At 39.8% G+C, this 17,837-nt stretch overlaps 1 protein-coding gene across 6 annotated transcripts in view; it reads left to right on the top strand.

Moving 5' to 3' along the window:
* Positions 1-17,837, top strand: part of WDR59 (WD repeat domain 59) — an 84,151-nt gene that overhangs the window by 48,051 nt on the left and 18,263 nt on the right. For 4 of the 6 annotated variants that reach the window (XR_012471208.1, XM_074199533.1, XM_074199548.1 and 1 more), the window contains 9 exons: positions 569-693; positions 2,027-2,191; positions 3,859-3,954; positions 4,071-4,227; positions 5,787-5,856; positions 6,531-6,684; positions 11,264-11,320; positions 15,851-15,984; positions 16,673-16,754. Coding sequence is in view for 5 of the 6 variants with exons in the window: in XM_074199533.1 (XP_074055634.1) it covers positions 569-693; positions 2,027-2,191; positions 3,859-3,954; positions 4,071-4,227; positions 5,787-5,856; positions 6,531-6,684; positions 11,264-11,320; positions 15,851-15,984; positions 16,673-16,754 (1,040 nt within the window). In the remaining variant the exon portion in view is untranslated. Of the gene's footprint in view, positions 1-568; positions 694-2,026; positions 2,192-3,858; positions 3,955-4,070; positions 4,228-5,786; positions 5,882-6,530; positions 6,685-11,263; positions 11,321-15,850; positions 15,985-16,672; positions 16,755-17,837 lie in introns of those variants that run through there. The other 2 variants (XM_074199538.1, XM_074199556.1) reach the window with 2 other exon arrangements.

Here is a 17,837-nt window from a genome sequence, read left to right as displayed (position 1 = left end):
CTGTATTTATGTAGTATGTGGAGGCAATAATAAAATTTAAAGGATTTATATTTGCTTCAGTAGCAGTCACTGTCTCAGTTGGATAATCCCTAGTCCCACTCAGGGACCATGTCACTTTTCTTCATCTTGCCTTGTTGTTTTTAAGTAGTCTAGGACATCAAAAAGGTTAAGAGGTTCTAAGGGGTTACCCATGTGAACTAGGAGCAATTTTCTCTCTGATCACTCGCATCTGCTCTCCTTTGAAATAGGGGCAACTTTCAGGAAGTGTCCATTTTGCCCCCTTAGTAAGACAAACATCACTGGCCCTGAAGGATCATGCCTGAGGACTGGCATGCTAATTTTTTCAGAGTTGTTCTAGGGGGTGCACCACGAATGGGGTCCTGGACGAATCATTTTTGTTGACCCAGAAGATTGAATGTTTTAATTGTCTCATGTTTCATGAGTGTATGGACTTCTGTTCTTCACTTTAATCAGGTGCTGGGAAGCTACAGTTACCACAGAGCTAATGTCACTTGGGTCGTTTCTGAAAATGATTTTTTAACTACTAGCGTTTTCTGTCTCCTGCCAGCTTTAAAGGAAGATTCCCCTAGTAGCCTCCTGATGGGGAAGAAACCAGAACAGTTGGGGTTACCCCAGACACTACAACAAGAATTCTCTCTGATCAATGTGCAGATCCGGAATGTTAATGTTGAGGTGGGTAGTAGTAGTTTTAAGCGACATGACTGTCTAACTTGGGCAGTAGAAAAAAGGAATATTAAAGGTGTGGGTTCCCAGATGATTTGACCAACTGCTTTGCAGCATCACTGGTTTTCTTTTTTGTTCCCTTGAGTACCCACAATTTAGCTGGGATTAAACTAAGTAAAGAAGGGTCACCCCTTACTCAATTCTTACATTGAAAGCTAGAATGATACCTTAGTGCCTTTGCAGTTTTAGAGCTAAAAGAGTCTCTCAGAGATTTTTGTCAGAGAGTCAGACCTCTCCATGTTATGTATGGGGAAGCTGAGGCCAGAGACATTTGGCTAGTTAGTGATGGAACTCTGGACTCCTTGCACTGTCCTACTTGATAGCCTAGGCATAAGCTCATTGCCAAAATGTATCCGAGGTAGGATCATTGATTATTTGGAGTGTTATTCCCCCCACCCCCATCTTGCTTTTCTGGCAGCTGATGTTAATGAACTCTTAGTCTTAAGAGATTTGGAATTTCCTTCACTCAGGGAATGAGCATTAACACAGGCTATCATGGGAATTGAGGGAAGTAGATAATAGATTCTTTCCTATCTAGCAGGTAGTACTGGAGCTGGAGAAATCTTCCTTAATCATTCAGTTATTCATGCCTATTTCCTGTCTTTTTCTCTTGTGGAAAAGTAGCGCAGACATCTAGGACATTGCCTGAAAATAAAGGGATTTGACTTCCCTTCCCAAATGAGCTTTTGTCTAGAGGCAAAATTCCTTAACCTTTTTATACCTTGTTTTCCTCATTTGAAAATAAATATAATATATCACATTTTGTTTCATGGAATTGGGTGAAATAAATTTTCAATGACATTAAAATACCTTGAGCTTACCAGACAAAGGTGCTAGTATAAATGTGAAATCTTCTTTGGGGGTATTAGCTAAATCATCTGACTCTCTTTGACTTCGGTCTGACTTTAATGTTTGTCCTTCATTTTTGAAGTAGACCACAACATCAGGGAGGTGATACCATGATCAGCATATGAATTGAATTTGATTGAGGAGGTGCTGTGCCAATTCACCAGCCTCACTTTCTCCTCCAGAGCTATCTGGGTCCCAGTGGCCAGATAGAAATCGGACAACTGGAGATGGTCCTGGATGTGAGATAGTCAGGGTTAAGTGATTTGCCCAAGGTCACACAGCTAGTAAGAGTCAGGTGTCTGAGACTGGATTCAAACTCCTGTCCTCTGGACTCCAAGGGCAATGCTCTATCCACTTAGGTCTGATTTTGATTTCTATAAAAATAAAGACCCTTTGAGATCTGATTCCAAAGCTGTTGATTTATCTCTTACAGATGGATGCTGTTGATCGAAGTTGTACAGTATCTGTTCACTGTAGTAACCATCGAGTCAAAATGCTGGTGAAGTTTCCGGCCCAGTACCCTAATAATGCTGCACCTTCTTTCCAGTTTATTAACCCTACAACTATCACCTCCACTATGAAAGCAAAACTCCTTAAGGTGGGTTTCTTGATAGAATAAGTACTTGGGTTCCTGGCCCCCAATGTCTAAAATCTGCAGGTTAAGAAATAGATTTTTTTAAAAGAAGTATATGTTTTCTATTCTTTATCTCTGTACTGTTAATTGAATGAAGTTCTTGAGTATACCATACAGTTCCAGTCCTCCTTCTTTTCCCACCCAGTCCCTCCTAGACTCTCACAGCAGAAGCAAATAATTGTTGGGGGTTTTTATTTTTTTTTTTAGCAAATAATTGTTTAGCTAAAAAAGGACAGGTCCTGGGCAATGCCATTTATGAACCCCAATCAAGACAACAGGCATTTATTAAATGCCTTCAGTTTACCTGATCCTGTGCTAAATGTTGTGGAAGCAGAAGAGAAGGCAGGGATTTCCTGGACAATGTAACCCACAATCTCACCTTTTAGTCAGAAAAGGAGAATGTCTTTGGCAAGGCAGCACCAGCATTAGGGGATGACCTTGTGAGCAAACCCAAATTTGAGAGTTTGATATTCAGGGAATGTCCTAATCAGTGTGCTTCTTGCAAAGGAAAGAGATTCACACAGCCCAGGGCGAAGAGGAAAAGCAGCAAAGGACTAAAACTACAGTATGGAGGAATTGGGACCTATTCTTTGTTCTCTGGAACCCCATGACCTAGAGCCTCAGGTCATGTGCTGGACTGTCAGACTTTCACCTACTCTAGTATGTTTGCCTTCTAGGGGGAGTCTAAACCCTAGGCTAAAGCTTTAGCTTGGGGGTGGGAGGTGGGATGGGGAGGAAGGAACCCCACGAGTCCTGGGAAATGAAAACTTTGTTGGGACATTAGGGGAATTGCCCTTCTGATAACTCCCAAGTTCAGTTGTCCTTTGTATTACAAGACCTGAATTAGAGCTAAGTATGGAAGATTTCAGGACCTAAGTGGAAGAGTAGGAATCACCAGAGGGTAGAGAATTGCACTGATTGCTTATGCACAGTTGTGTGTCCTTTATTTCTCTATTTCCTATTGGACTCCTCTGTATCTTTTGCATTTTCTGTGAGGTTGACCCATACCTAGTAAATGCTTAATTTTTTTTTTTTTATCCTGGGTGCTGTATGGGAACTTGGATCCCTTTTACTCATATCTGTGGAGACCTAGATATGAGCTTGTATTTGGAGATTTTCCCAATAGAAATTCTGAGTAGGGTTAATACAAAGCAAATGGGGCAGTCTTTTAGGGACCAACAGAAGTTAATTGACATACCCAGAGTCATCCAGTTTGTCTGGGTTTGGAGCTAGATTCCTGACTGCAGGCCCAGGGCTCCATCTACTATACTACCAACTGCCTCAAGATTGGGTCTGTTTGAACCCAAGAGAGCAGAGCTGGGAGTTACTGAAGCATGGTGAAGCTGCTAAGAGGCACACTGAACTAACCAAAATTGGTCTGGGCTGTGTCAAGAAACTGATGGACCTTTTGTTCAGAAAGGACCCAACTGATCAATCCATGGTCTCCTGCCCCCTGCCCTCTATGGATCCATGGCCTCCTGACCCCTGCCTCTCTGGATCCATGGCCTCCTGCCTCCGCCCCTCTGTGAATCTAAGGCTTCCTGCTCCCTGCCCTTCTGTGGATCCAAAGCCTCCTGACCCCTGCCCTATGTGGACACATTCTTACTTCTGCCCTTTTGGTGCTTTTTCAGATTCTAAAAGACACCTCCCTACAGAAAGTGAAGCGTAACCAGAGTTGTTTGGAGCCCTGCGTGCGCCAGCTTGTCTCATGTCTTGAATCTTTTGTGGTAAGAAAAGTGCCCTGACCCTGGTGCTTCTGGGGGAGCTGACACCCACTTAAGACAGTCTTGAAAGGAGTTTTGGAGTTTTCCCAAATAGATTGACATACAGGTCTGTGTTTCAGAACCAAGAAGACAGCACTTCTAGCAATCCCTTTGCCCTCCCAAATGCCGTCACGCCACCCCTGCCTACCTTTGCCCGGGTGACCAGCGCCTATGGATCCTACCAAGATGCCAACATCCCCTTTCCTCGGACCTCGGGAGCCAGGTTCTGTGGAGCAGGTTTGTTCCTTTGTGTTCAAATTCTCAGATGAGGAACAGTCACTAAACATCCATCTGCTTGACTGGACTACCTGACTCCTTGGCAGGGATAGGTGTTTGATTTTGAATTTTGTAACTGATTCTGATTCCAAGAGTCTTTAGAGAAAGTACCAGAAAAGTTATTTATGAGGAATTTTAAATACTTTAAGAAAGTACTCATTCTGGAGGAATTGACATTTAAAAATCTAATTAGTTTCTTAATTTTTTAATCAGAATGAATTCGGTGGGGGGAGTAGGTGGCACAGTGGATAGAGCATCAACTCTGGAGTCAGGAGGACCTGTGTTCAAATTCGACCTCAAGACACTTAATAATTGCCTAGCTGTATAACCCTGGGCAAGTCACTTAAACCTATTGCCTTGCAAAAAGCAAAACAAACAAAAAAAACTAAAACAGAATGAATTTTGGAGATACAGAGCAAAGTCTAACATATCATAGCTGTGCTGCTTTATTATACTTACTCTGTTTTCTCCAGCTCCTTTTTTATTGTAGTATTTTATTTTTTTCCATTTTCATGTAGAGATAAATTTAAACATTTATTTTTGTAAAACTTTCTTCCTCCCTTCTTTCTTCCCTCTCCAAGATAGCAAGCAATTTGATATAGATTATATATGCACAATCATGTTTAATATATTTCCATATTAGTTGTATTGTAAAAGAAGAATCAGAACAAGAAAGAAAAAAAGAAGTGAAAATAGTGTACTTTGATTTGCATTCAAACACTATAGTTCTTCTGGATGTGGGTGGTGTTTTATATCATGAGTCTTTTGGAATTGTCTTAGATCACTATATTGCTGAGAAAAGCTAAGTCTATCATAGTTAATCATCACCCAGTGTTGCTATTATTGTGTACAATATTCTGGTTCTCTGCAGTTGTTTCTTAAAGTGAAGAGCACACCTGAGTTATAATTCCATTTGGCAAAAGTGATTCAGGAAGATGTGCTGTTATTTGTAAGATATCCACCAAATTCAGGGCTTGGAACCCTGTGCTCTGGGAGAGTGGCCGGATGTGGTCGATCTTAGGTTGGAAGCTTGTAGAAGTATTTCAAACTGTCTGCAGAGTCCTTAGCACAATTGAACAGTAGAAGGCCTAAAGCATCAATAGTCTTATAGGCAGAGGAACACAAGAAATGGCCACGATACTCTTGCCCCATGTATTGGACAGGTGTCCTAGAAGTTTCAGGGAAGCATTTCAAACCAACTCATTTTCCACCAACACCCTTATGGTTATTTGTTTTGAACTAGTGAAATTTTTGATTTCATTATTACTGACCTAACATTAGTCATTTTCCATTCTATGAGAATGCAGAAAGTTTTCCAGTTGTCTGTCGGGGTTTAACCTGGCCAGTTCCCAGTTCTGAATTGTAATCCCTCTGGATCTAGCAAATTTATAAATTTGCCAGAGCTCCAGCTTTTGTTTTTCTAGCATGGTGAGGGTTTGTGGGATCAATGATTTACTTATGGTTTTCCATGTTTAGCTCTCGTGATATCAGCTGATTTGTTTGTTATTCTCTTTCTTCAGGTTACCTGGTGTATTTCACAAGACCCATGACAATGCATCGGGCAGTTTCTCCGACAGAACCTACTCCTAGGTGTGTTTGGAAAGCTGCACAAGAGGTCTGTGCTTAGAAGACCAAAAGCAGTTGGACTGTTAATAGGAGCTTACCAGGAAGACACTGCTGACTTTGGTGCAGGGAATTAAATACATTGCTTTGACAAACTCAGTTTCTTTCTTCTCTTCAAGAAGCAGTCTGCCACCATGTTTCTGCTGACAAACTGACCTTTCTGGTGTTAGTTCACTGTCAAACATGTAGAAGGAGAATCTTAGGAAAAGCAATGGTTAATGGGACAGCCAGGTTGTGCAGTGGATAGCACTGGAATCAGGAGAACCTGAGTTCAAATCCGACCTCAGATGCTTAATAATTACCTAGCTGTGTAACCTTGGGCAAGTCATTTAACCCCATCGCCTTGCAAAAAAAAAAAAGCATTGGTTGAATCAGATCAAATCTTAAGTTAGAATTTTTGCAATACAGTAGCTTGGAAATGATACTAGATACCCCTGAAATTATATCCACATGTCACAGATCATTGAAGTAGCACACAAATTCTTTTATTGAATCCTACTTGGAATTACATGTTTACTCTGAATTGTGTGTGTGTGTGTGTGTGTGTGTGTGTGTGTGTGTGTCCCTCTCTCTGTCTCTCTATCTTTAACTGTTTCTCTTAATCACTATCTTATTCTGACAGTGCTTTATCTTTAATACAGGTCCCTGTCAGCCTTGTCTGCCTATCATAGTGGTTTGATCACACCAATGAAAATTCGCACAGAAGCTCCTGGTAACCTTCGCTTGTACAGTGGAAGCCCCACTCGAAGTGAGAAGGAGCAGGTCTCTATCAGCTCCTTCTACTATAAGGAAAGGGTAAGTTTTAGAACCAGTTAACTTGGGCTTTTGTCACTCTACCTAGTTTTTTGTTCCCTGAGGTACTCAGGTGACAACAGCAACATTTTATAATCCAAGGCCATCACTTTCATACAGATAGCTGATTTGGCTCTTCTCTCATTTTAACAGCCTGTGGTTTTGTTTTTTTTTTTTGTGCGTATGTGTTTTGGGATAGCCTATTCCTTCCACTTCCTATCTAACCTCATTCATTTCCATTCATTTTGTATACTATCTTTTTTATTTGATATAAGGGTTAGCTTCAGGTTTTTCCTAATGTTAACCCATTATGTTGAAGAATCTAAAGACTTGATGTTTCTAAGACTTAGTAGCTGTATCTTTCATTTCTGCTAGGAAATGGGGAATAGCCAGAGTGAAAGCATCTTTGTCATTAATCTTGATTTCTCTGATGGACAACTTTTGCCCATCTGTGCTGTATCATTCTTGTATGAAGGAGACTTGTGGTGGATAGAGGGGAAAGGCATTCTATTTATTAGGAAATAATTATTGTGACAAAATAGAGACCAGATTAGAAGTGGTCTCGTCAATCTGAGCAAAAGCAGTTGTGATCCAGATTTCACTTAGGCATGTTCCAGGCCCCCCCCCCCCCCCCCATCTTTAAGGCTAGGAATGTTGTAAGATTCGGAGTTGTAAGATATCTTGGTGATAAAAAACAATTAAAGGGGTTTAAGAAGTATAGCTCTAGAAACATAGACAGCAGGTCTGTTTCTAAGCTAAGCTCTGATGGTTCCTTGTTTTCAGGAAAACATTTAAATGGATCCCCCATTTAAATGGATCTCTTGGTACAAAACTCTGCTTGAACTCATGACTGGGCTCCTAGGTTCTTTAGGACACTTACTGACCCTTTGTGATTATTGTTAAAGACCTGAAGCTGTTAGTAATATCTGAATCTTCAGCTAGACTGGGGAGAGCTAGCTTCTCTGGGAAGTGGGTGAGCATAGATGACATCTTCCTGATTGCCCTTAATGGGACTGGGCTTAGAGTTGCTGTTTTTAAAGAGGCCTGCAAAGGTTCTGGCATGAACCAGAAGCTCAGCCCTTGTGTGACTAGTTACAGGCCTATGATTTCATCATCTCAGTTAATTCCCGAGGAGGAAGCTCCTTTTACCAGGGCAGGTCAGCAATCAAGTTTCAGCTTATAGCTTGAGAGTTGTCTGGACCCCCAAAAGGTGAAGTCACTTTTCAAGAGTCATCCAGTCATCCATATTCTGACCTTGAGGTCACGTTTCTGTGCATTATTGTTTTTCTTACCTTTTAAGTAAATTTTATTCCCCAAAGCAATGGAATTGAAGTGTTCCCTATTTTTATTTTGAAGTTTAAGCCACTTATAGGAAATGTCTTTCCTTTGCCTGCAATGGTTTATTCTTTTCAGCTCTCAAATCAAAAAACTAACACCTAGAGTTTTAGAAATACTGTAGACTGTAATTGAAATCATTGGGACTGAATTTGGAATATTAAGATGACTTTGTGCTAGAGAACTTAATAGGTATGTAGATCTGGCCCTAAGCAAAATTATTTAATGTGAGATAATGTTTTTCTTCTGTTCTAGCCAATACTTCTATATAACAAGGACACAAGAACACAAGGACACACACACACACACACACACACACACACACACACACCTGCTTCCTTTAAGTATCACAAAATGGTACCTTTGGAGAGGATCTTAATAAGATTCTGCTTCTAGACTTTTTTTGACAGTCGGAGAAGCTTAAGGTAAGCCAGAACTTAACCAAGGTCATAGAGCTAGTAAATGATAGTCAGGATTCCAGAGGTCCAAAGTGGGAAATGACCCCTGGGATCTATAGTAGAAGGTTTGAGTTCTGATTGACCTGGAAGGCCTTTGAAGTTCTTTCCAACTCAGAGATTCTATTATTATACCTTGGGATGCTCAAGGCCTAGGTTCTTTCTGTTATACTACATTGGTTTCCTTAAAAGGCTATCCAGATATGACCTCCTCCCTCCCCTCCACCAACAATACTCCCATTTCCTAGTCATCTGTGGCATCGTTTCCTTCTTGCTTCTTTTCATTCAGACCCTTGTACGTCTTAAGATTGTTCAGGTAAAGCACTTTGCGAACTTTAAAGTAATCTCTCCATGTGATCTGCTATTGTTGTGATTGTTTCTCTTTTTCATTCCCTGAGAGCCCAACCACAAGTGACTTTCCATCTTCCTCAATAAAATGAATTTTGCAAGGCTTATAATATTAGTTATATCTGGTTAAAAAAATACTGAATTAATGGATAATTGCTTTGCCTCATGTATTTGTTCTTTTTCAAAAAGAGAGCTCCCTGGAACATGCCCATGTTCTATTGCAGGTTCCCTGAGGACAGTTTTGGGCTTACAAACCTGGTATCTGAATAGGCCAAATGAGGGGAAACACAAACTTGGTTTTGCTTTAAAATATGTATCCTCAGACTTGATTGCTCAAAACACAGTCTTTTGTGGTACCAGAAACCCTTAGATAGGACAAAAGTGTTTGCCATTAGTGTGTACTCTGGACACTGTCCCTAAAGACACTGTGGCACTCTTTATGGAGAGAGAGGGGAGAGGGCACAGTCCTGTCTGGGCTCACTGTCACTTCTGTCATGGGTGTGCCAAATAAAAAGGATAAAGCAGCTTATGGAAACTTTGAGATTTCCCTCAATTTTACAAGTGGTAAAATGACTGGTTAATAGGGAGAATGTGATGAAAAGGGGGATTTGCATCTACAAAAGTGCTTTACTATTTACAAACTGCTTCCACATGCATTCTACTCTCTGAGCCTCAGAAGGATCTTGTCAGGGTTCCTCTTGAACAAGTGTGGCCAAGTTGTCTGCCAGGAACTAAAGTGGGTAAGGCCATAGCTAGGGAACGGGCCTTTTGACTCCTGGTCAGCTGATATATTTTCTAATGCTAAAGTGAGTTCATTTGTGGTGCATATTCAGTGTTACGACACATTGAAAATGAAACCTGCATCTTTATAAAGTCTGTTTTACAGCCAAGACTTTTCCATAGAAAAATAAAGAAAAAAACTAAAAATCTAAGGAACTGAATATTATGAAAAATGTCCATTGGTGCCATTCCATAGGGACCACTGCTGCACTCTTCTGTAGAAGAGATTCCCTGATCCTACCTTTCACTCATTGGACCTTTATGTGAGGGTCTCTTTTTGAGCATTTTGTGCTTTCTCTGCGTTTTTTACTTTCTTGTAGATTCTCCCTTTGATCTCACTGAATGAATCAGAATAAAGAATAGTGCCCCTGCAGAATGAAGTTTTCTGATGGGAAGAGACCCAGTCTTTGGGGATTTCAGTTGGCTGCTCACTCCCCTTGGTAACATTGTGATGGAGTGTATAAGCTTACGTTGAAGCTCATAAATTTTGACTTGAATGTTGTTCGAGAAAACTCCATCATCTTCATTTTTGATTGAGACTGAATTCAAAGCCTAGGAAAGTATTAGTAGAGAGTTTAAAAAATAGAGGGGACTATCAAGTCTTTAGACTGCTTGTTCAAGCTGGTGGGATTCTGTCAGAAATTATACAATTAGGTGGATGTGGCAGCTAGTTGAGCCAGTGGATAGAGCACTAGGCCTGGAGCCAAGAAGACTCACCTTCTCCCAGAGTTCAAATCTGATTTTAGACCTTTCTAGCTGTGTGACCCTGGACAAGTCACTTAATGTTGTTTGCCACAGTTTCCTCAACTGTAAAATGAACTGGAGAAGGAAATGGCAGACCTCTCCAGTGTTTCTGCCAAGAAAACCCCAAATGAAATCATAGAGAGTTGTACATGAGTGAAATGGCTGAACAACAGTAACATACATGTAGCCTTGTAGTCACTGACTTTTCCATTTCCTCTCAGTCAGGAGCTCTCATTTGACATCACCGTTGCTGTTTCCCATCAGCAGTTATTTACCCAATTTCATGGTCAATGGGCCACTGTGTTAACCCAGGTGTTCAGAGAAGAACTGCCACCCTCTGCTACTCCTTTTTTCCTCCATCCCTCTTCGGTTCTTGTCAATATTTTGACTCAGCTTATCCAAGGCATTCCCCTGGTGTCCATCCCCTAAGTGTGTAGCCTAGACCCTTAAGATGTGCCGGCTCTGTGAAATGAGCTTCTCCATTTCAGTAATGAAAACTTTTCTCTCAGTCCCCCTCTTTTCACCTAGTTAGAGGTGTAACTAGACATCTTTAGATGTCTAGGGGGAGCTGGGAGTTCATGGGGTCTTTGGGGCTGCACAGAACTTGAGTCAGAATCTTCGAGGGCTCTGTGGATGGTCTCCTGGCCTCCCAAAACTTGAAGTGCAATCTTGACTGAGAACGGTTGTAAACTGATACGCTGTTTGGAATTGGGGTGGGAGTGGGGTGGGGAAAGAAGAAAGTAAGATGAATGCAGAGGTTTTTATTTTTCAACAAGTACAATTGTGATTTTTATAGTAAATCACAGTGCTTTCTGATCCATCACATGTGTGGAGAAGTTTCATTTTACTCGATATTTTCCCTTTTTAATTTTCTTGGTGTTTTTCTTCCCTCCTTTTGGGTGTAATGTTTTCATGCACAGATGTCTCCTCGCTCTGCCCGGCGACGTTGGTCCATACAAGCAATTAACGACTTCCCGGTACTGTGCGCTGTGCTAATACTCTCCTTAACTAACCTTGTCTCCTACCTGAGGGCCCAAGAATAAAATGCCGCCTGTCTGGCTTTGAGAAACCCAAATGATAGTGAACTTGTTTTCACTTTGGTGGGGTGGGCAATGGGTGTGGGGACCCAAATGGTGGCAGCAGGGGTGCTGGGAGACATGTGGAATGGACTTTTGAACATGGGTCCCAATTCTGGGTTTCTTGGAAATGATATCCAGTGGAACATTTTAGTTAACTGATTTCTCTTTGAATGTGTACTATTCCTGAGAGATTCAAAATAAAACATTTTAGGGGTGGAGAAAGCCAGAGGGAAAGTGTGAGAGGTGTCATCCACTTTGCCCCTCTCAGCAGCTTTATTCCTTTCAGAGAAGGGTCATATCTATACCCCCTCTGCCTAGCATTGGGTATATCACAGTCAAATCCTGAGGAAGCCTTCAGTGGAGAAAAAATTTTTTTCACTCATTGCTTATAATAAAATCTTTATTTATAGACAATTCTTTTTAAAAAAAATTCATTCCAGTTGACCATCTACCTTTGAGGAACTCTTTGTGTGTGTGTGTGGGGGGGTATGGATGTGGTGTGAGAGTCTGTGTGTGTGTGTGTGTGTGTGTGTGTGTGTGTGTGTGTGTGTATTTGTGTATGTCTGTATACAGTAAAATTAAAGATTGATCCATATTCATTTTCACATAGATAGTTAACACCAGGAGCCTTGGTTGAGTAAATCTCCCTAATGCTAGCTGTTATCAGTGAGAATTCCTGAAGCAACCACCATCACTGAAAGACCCTGACTCAGCCAGTCTGGCTGCTGAATTTCCACAATTCAGAAGAAGCTTGGAAACAAAACTGGGTTACGACCCATTTTGCTGATTGTGCAGGGTTAATTGGGATTACTTTGAAGCAGTTGGCGGCTTATTCTTGGGCTATATGTTTTTACATTTAACCCATTTAGTGGCATCACTGTTACCTCAGGTGACAATGACATGCTTAAATCTGGTGGTACAATTGTGAGCTGGCTTTTGGTCATTATTCAGTGGTTTTGTTTTTTTTTCACCAACCCTCCCTTTCCCAATACCTACTCCATTTCTTTCTTCCCCATAATTATGTGAACTCTTTGATTCCACATGCATAGAATGGCTAATTGGGGCTCAACTGGTTATCATAGTAATTGGCATTTGTCTTCCAGTTTGTCTTTGTCTCCCTTTATCTGTCTTCTCCTTGACTCTGAATCCCTATGGTAGGAGCACTTCCTACTCTGATACATTTTTCCAAAAATCAAAAGAGAGATTCTGGGTCTTATACCAAACATTAGGCATTTTCTACATTTAGGCTTGTCAGAATGAGACTGGAGCAATGCAAGGTATGTGACCTTACTGACCTTCCACTCCCCAGGAAATATTGATAGTCATTGCTTTGTAAGGCCTAGAGAGTTGAGCGAGGAAACCATGTTTTATTCTGATGGCTTGGAGCACAGAAGTAAGTTGCAAAGTGATGGAAAAAAATATTAAGGGAAAAAACCGATTAAGAAAAGCAAAATTTGGTTTCTTATCTGCCAGAAGTCACATTGAAAATTATTTAGTCACCTTGCCAGGACTTGAACTATTCAGTAAGGGAGCAAAAAAATAAAAGCCAACCATCAGTGGTTAGAGGATCCCAACAAAATACAACTCTTGCCTATCTGACTTTCCAGATTATTTGGCCATTGTACAGTCTCATTTAAAAGCTTGGCCTCTCTTTTTGTAGCAAGATATCATACATATATATTTTGTCCCATACAGTTATCTAGGTAAGTCTTTGAATTTTATGATTTTTATCCTATTCTTGAATTATAAGACTGAATCTTATTATGGTCTTCTATTGATTGATTATTGGAGACAGTTGTCCCTGTGATTTGGACCCAGAAAACAGTCTTCCAAGCCTCCATAATTAAGTAATATCCTCTAAGACTTGTGATCCTGAGGGAATAACTAGGAAATCCCTGGCTAGGCTCAAGTTCTGCTAAAATTAAATAAAGGTTATCTTAGAATTTTGCGTTCAACCTGTGGTGGAAGCTGCAGAACTCAGACTGAAAAATAACCCTTTAATGTTTAGTACTCTGTAGGCTGTAGACTCCTTAAGCAGCCCTCATAAAGAAATTGTAATAACTCACAGTTACAGAATCATACAAAGGGCCTCCATTTACATTTTCACTTGACTTTTACAGCCTGGAGAGGGAGGAAGGGCAATTAGTGCAAATCTGTATTATCTCCATTTAACAAAGGAAGAATCTAATGCTAGAAGGGAGCAGGTAATATTAAATTTGGCCAAGATCACACCAGGTAGAATTGGAATTCAGTCCAGATGCAGCACAGACTTAACACTCCTACTTGCTGTAATAATTATTACTTGTTATTTTGCAGACTGGTCAGTATAATTGCAAATGGAATATTTTCTCTAAACAGTCCATGTTTAAATAGATAAGACTTTTTTTAACTGATTAAAAAACTAAGAAGAAAGCTGCTGTGTAGTTAATGTCACTGTTTCTAGAGCATTTGCTACATAAAAAAAATAGTAGAAAGGATTTCCTTATGGAACTTTGATTTATTTCTATCCAGTATATTGTTAAACTATTAGCATCTGTGAGTTACTCACATATTTAAGTGTTTTATTTTCTCTTACTATATTTTTATATTTATCCATGTATTAATTATATAAAACAAGTACCTAGTTTAACTTCCAGGAAGATTGCCATTACTCTTTATATGAGCAAACCCATCAACACTACAGAGTAACTGGAACTGACCAATATTTAGCTTATGAAAGAGGAACGTTGTCAGATGGATCCTGTTTTAGCTTAGAAATGATCATTCACTGGGGCAGCTAGGTGGCACAGTGGATAGAGCACTGGCCTTGGAGTCAGGAGTACCTGAGTTCAAATCTGGCCTCAGATACTTAATAATTACCTAGCCATGTGGCCTTGGGCAAGCCACTTAACCACATTGCCTTGCAAAAAAAAACTAAAAAAAAAAGAAAGAAATGATCATTTACTATACTTATGGTAGTAAACTAATTCCTTAACTGAACCAGGTCAGCAGTACCCATGAGAGAATAACCTCTGGCACAGTATATGTGCCATTAGATACCATTAGAGTAAAAATGAGCTTAATTATTCATTTTGTAGCTGATTTAGAAAACACTTGAGCAAATAGCTATGCACTATTTGGGGTCATTGCACAGAGGGATGGTAGATGAATGCTAAGAGGTCTGTTGTTGTCAAATGATATTTACTACATGATGATGTGAGCGCATGTTCTAGCTGTCAACATTGCCTGGCTCCAGCCTATTCTGACAGTCTGTTACCTTTTAACATACTAATTACTTAGGATTTGGGCACTTCTCCCACTTGCATGCATTTCATTGTTTGATCATTGAAATATTAATTAATTTTATCAGCATGCACATAGATATGTTTAAGAAAAAGCTGAAAGAACTGAGGGGCTATCTTGCCATTATGGACTAATCTTCCTCTGACATTGCAACATAATTCTGTTTATGATAAAATGTGGGAAATGTTCCTTCAGATGATTGGATTCAGGTCCCAATTGATAATTGATAATAATAATGACAAATAATTTAAAATAATTTTATCTCATAGGTATTTAAAACAAAGTATTCCTTAACTCCAGGTTCTTAGACTTTTTGTAGCTTTAGGAAAAGAACTGATTATACTTCTTTAGGATAATCTGGAATCTTGCGAGCATTTCTCAAAAAGGACCTAGACTTGGCTTGTGATTTAAAAAATGAAAGATGAATTTTGCTGTGGTGAACTTAGTTGTAGGTAAAGTTTTTGTGGGGGTTTTTTTAAGACTAATTTGATTGATAGAAAGATGGGAAGTATACATGATTATTCTCACTGTAATTTCATAAATTTAATTTGCCTGTGAGGCATTTTGTGCCCAATATCAAAATCTCTACTTCCTAGACATTTTTAGATGATTAGTTATAGAAAAAATGACTAATAATTATAATAGGAAAGATTTAGGTTATCTCATTTTGAATTACCTTATTCCTCTAGTAAAGAGAGGTGATTTTGCTCAGCATAGATCAGATTGTAAAACCCACATTACTGTTGTGCCCTAATGAAAAGTTGAAATAAAAATGGTAGTCAGTTCAAACAGAACTTTAATTAAAGTGATGAACATAGCTAACAGTTTTCAGATCCTTTTGTTGCAGATGACTTTTTGCTGGCTTTAGCTACCTAGCTTCATTTAGATGAAAAATCCATCTGCAGTCATTAAATGCTTAACTGCCCAGTCCTGTACTCGGTATTGGGCAGCCCTTTCTGGAATTTTTGAACCAAGCATTCATTGCCCTGATCATTGTTTTACTTTTAGAAGTTACTGTCTCATTAAGGGCAAGGTGCAGTGGAAGTCTTTATAGACCAGGCCCTTACCCCAACCCATTGAGCTGGCCAGTTCTAGGTTGGCGTTCTTTAGGACCTATTACTGACATGTTTTCATCTCTTCCCCTAGAAATCACGGAGATGGAAGAGTAAACGGGAGGGTACAGACTCTGGCAACCGCCCAATCAAAGCTGCTGGAAAAGTCATAATCCAGGATATTGCCTGCCTTCTTCCTGTACACAAGTCACTAGGAGAACTTTACATGTAAGTAGAAAATTCCAGGAGTCCTTTGGAAATCAAAGATTGCATTTTTGTCATTTTTTTTTCAGTTTTCAGTTATATTGAACTCTTTGTGACCCCCTTTTGGGGTGGCAGAGATGCTGAGTGGTTTGCCATTTCCTTCCAATTCATTTTATAGTTGAGGGACTGAGGCAAACAGGGTTAAATGACTTGTCCAAGGTGACAGCTAGGAAGTGTCTGAGACTGGAGTTGAACACTAAGGCCTTCCCACTCCAGGCCAAGCACTACTATCCTGTGCCACCTAGCTACCCTAAGAATTACACAACACATATTATTTTCTTCTGCAGATCTTCTATTCTGAATGGCAAAAAAAAAAAATCTGTTTTCAAGTCACTTGAAAACTCTGATTAAACCACAAAAAAATTTGGTTGGAAGATTGGTACATAGCTGTGACTTCTCCTGATTTCCCAGCGTAATAAGCGATTACAGTTTAGCTCTCCTCTGTCCCTACAACAGTGTATAAAACCCCAGCTGATCTTTGTTTCAATGTAGCAGCGAGAGAAAAAAAAGGCTTAATGAAAACAGAATGGTGATTTGTGATCCCAGGATCTCTTTCACTTCCCATGTATTTCTGACTGTCTCTTTTTAAAACCAGCAGTGGTTCATTTGGAAAGGTCATCTGGTGAGAATCATCCTACTTTTTGCTTTCCAGACTCAATATTAATGACATTCAAGAAACCTGTCAGAAAAATGCTGCCTCAGCCTTGCTTGTGGGACGCAAGGATCTTGTTCAGGTATTGACTTTCCCTTTGCAGAGATAGACACACATCTAATCTGGATTTTTTCCAAAATAGGCTGTTCGCTCTATAGTTGCATTTTTGGTTAGATGACTTTTTTTTGGATGGATGTACAATATCAAAATTTTTTCTTAATGGTCAATGCCAGCTCATAAGGCTAGAGCATCTTCCCAGTTTTCTCCTATTTCTTATTTAGTGTGATGAAGTTAAGCACTTTTAAGTGAGCAATAGTTTCTTGTTTCCTTTTCATGGCTTAGAACCTAAGCCATGTTTTATTGGACATCTAGTATTTGAGTGTCATCAGCAAAGGTTCTCCTGTCATTTATACAACAACCCCTTTGTATAGTGCTAGTGTTGGGCTGTATGGGGAGCAGGCTCTTGTTTATCTTCACTTCTGTTTTGTTCTGTACACCCGGGTGCTGAGATCCTGATTTTTTCCCAAATAAAAATATCCTGAATATCTCCCACTCAATATATCTAATGGTCCTGCTAAACTTGTTGAACTCTGAGATTTGTGATGGGAATTATGGATTTAATCTGTTTTGGGGTTTTGTTTTGTTTTTGGTGGGGCAGTGGGGTTAAGTGACTTGCCCAAGGTCCCACCCATAGTGAGTATAAATTGTCTGAGGCTGGATTTGAACTCAAGTCCTGACTCCAGGGTCCTTGCTTTATCCATTGAGCCACCTAGTTAATCCTGTAATCTGTTTCTAAGAGGATTTACCCTCTGGTAAAATGACAGGTTGGTGAAAATACTTGTAAAAATCTTTTTGTTCTTTCCTTTTACTTTAATTAAGCCACACATTAAAGATAGCAGATGCTTTTTTACTCAGCAAGGATCTACAGAAATATACTGTGACACTATTCCTGATAGAGGACTTCAGAGAATGTTTCTCCTGAAATTCTTAGCAGTTCAAAACCATTCATAACAAAATCAGCAACTAAATTCCTGCCAAAAATCTTTGAGACAGTTGCCATAAGTGAGCTGCTAATGTCAATGAGCAATTGAGCTCTTAAAGCATGGTCTCTTCAAATGATAGCCTCTTTCCAGCAGGTGTTAACTGTTTGTAAATGAGAATCAGG

This window comes from Macrotis lagotis, chromosome 1 (assembly GCF_037893015.1).
Source record: "Macrotis lagotis isolate mMagLag1 chromosome 1, bilby.v1.9.chrom.fasta, whole genome shotgun sequence".
Classification (NCBI taxonomy): Eukaryota; Metazoa; Chordata; class Mammalia; order Peramelemorphia; family Peramelidae; genus Macrotis; species Macrotis lagotis.
This window is presented reverse-complemented; position numbering and strand designations above follow the sequence as displayed.